At 64.8% G+C, this 1638-nt stretch overlaps 1 protein-coding gene across 1 annotated transcript in view; it reads left to right on the forward strand.

Moving 5' to 3' along the window:
* The window catches only part of SND1 (staphylococcal nuclease and tudor domain containing 1), a gene marked incomplete at its 3' end in the record, with an annotated part of 92485 nt that overhangs the window by 634 nt on the left and 90213 nt on the right, over positions 1-1638 (forward strand). The window contains exons 2-4 of the mRNA XM_017739384.1: positions 78-310; positions 506-765; positions 1196-1610. Coding sequence (XP_017594873.1) covers positions 78-310; positions 506-765; positions 1196-1610 — 908 coding nt within the window. The remainder of the gene's footprint in view (positions 1-77; positions 311-505; positions 766-1195; positions 1611-1638) is intronic.

The following is a 1638-nucleotide window of genomic DNA, read 5'->3' on the forward strand; positions in this document are numbered from 1 at the left end:
GGGGACACCCGGGGCTTCCCTGTCACAGCCTGGTGACAGACGAGCCCCTCGGGGCTCCCTGGCCCTGCTGTGCCCAGGGATGGCTTTGTGCTCCCAGAGGCACCTGCGGGCTCCAGCCCACGGCGTCTGACCACAGCTCTGCTGCCGGCACGTCCCGTGCTGAGGGTGGCACCAGTGTCCAGCCAGGGGCCTGGCCTGGCATCGTCAGCATCCAGGCCACCTGGGAGAACGGCACGTGGCACATGTGTTCAGGTGTCCTCCTCAGCTCCCAGTGGGTCCTCACAGTTGCACACTGCTTCGCCAGGGGCGGGTAAGGAGGAGCAGGGACAGAGATGTCCCCCGAGCACGGGCAGGTGGCCAGGTCACAGCACCACATGCCACTTCCATCCTGGCTCTTTCCTCTCTGCTTCTCTCTCTGCCTTGGGAAGCAGAAGGCCGGGAAATGCTGGGCTGCTGCAGCCTGTGGCTCTGCTCCCTGTCACCCCTCTCTCCATCTGCTCTCCAGAGGCGTCTCCACGTGGGAGGTGGTGATTGGGACCACAGACCTGACTCAGCCGGGCCCCGAGTCCAAGGTGCGCCACATCCAGAGGCTCCTGGTGCACCAGCACTACGTGGCTGCCACGGCGAGGAACGACATCGCCCTGGTGGAGCTGGACCAGCCCGTGGAGTGCAGCGACTACATCCAGCTGGGCTGTGTGCCCGACGCCTCGCTCAGGGTCTCCGAGCTGAAATCCTGCTACATCGCCGGCTGGGATTTTGCCAAAGGTGGGTTCCCAAACAAGATGTGTGCGCCGAGGGTGAGCTGGGCACCCTGGGAACATGGACTGGGCACCCCAGGGACATGGGCTGGCCACAGACAGGGTCCGGCTGCAGGACGTCAGCGGGGCCGGGGCTCGGAGCAGCCCGGGCTGGGGGAAAGAGTCCTCCCCCAAGGGGGGGCGTGGAACAGGATGAGCTGTAAGGTTCCTTCCCACCTGAACAATTCCGTGACTCTGTGAAGCCTCTGGAGAGATGGGTCTGGCCCCTCCCTCAGAGCCAACAGCAGGGACACAGCTGGACACCGTCGCTCCACGGAGAAGGGGCAAAGCCAGTCCCAGAGAAGGGGCAGAGCCAGGCCCGGGGTAGGGATTCACCCCAGGCAGGGGAGAGGATGGGTACCGAGCTGCTGGGGGCTCATTCCCCTCTGTGCCCACAGCTCAGGGATCGGGCATGGTGCTGCAGGAGTCCAAGGTCCACCTCATGGACACGGAGCTCTGCAACAGCAGCCCATGGTATGCGGGGGCCGTTCATCTTGACAACCTGTGTGCAGGGTACCCCCAGGGCAGCATCGACACCTGCCAGGTAGGAACACAGCCCAAACACAGCCCAGCCTGTCCTGTGTCCACCCCACCCTTCCCCGCCCACGGGTCCGGGTCCCGGGGCTGTCCTTTCCCATCCTCCCGTCCCTGTCCAGTGTCCTGGGGCTGCCCTTCCCCATCTGCAGGTCTCTGTCCTATGTCCCCTTGTCCCCAAGGCCTGGTCCTGCCCACAAAGTCCATCCAGTGCCCCCAGCAGACCCAAAGCGAGGATGTGACCCTGGAACGTTTGTCCTCCACACATCTGGGACCAATGTGCAGAGATGGGAGAGCCCCCAAGCTG

The sequence above is a fragment of the Corvus brachyrhynchos genome, unplaced genomic scaffold (assembly GCF_000691975.1).
Source record: "Corvus brachyrhynchos isolate BGI_N302 unplaced genomic scaffold, ASM69197v1 scaffold197, whole genome shotgun sequence".
Lineage (NCBI taxonomy): Eukaryota > Metazoa > Chordata > Aves > Passeriformes > Corvidae > Corvus > Corvus brachyrhynchos.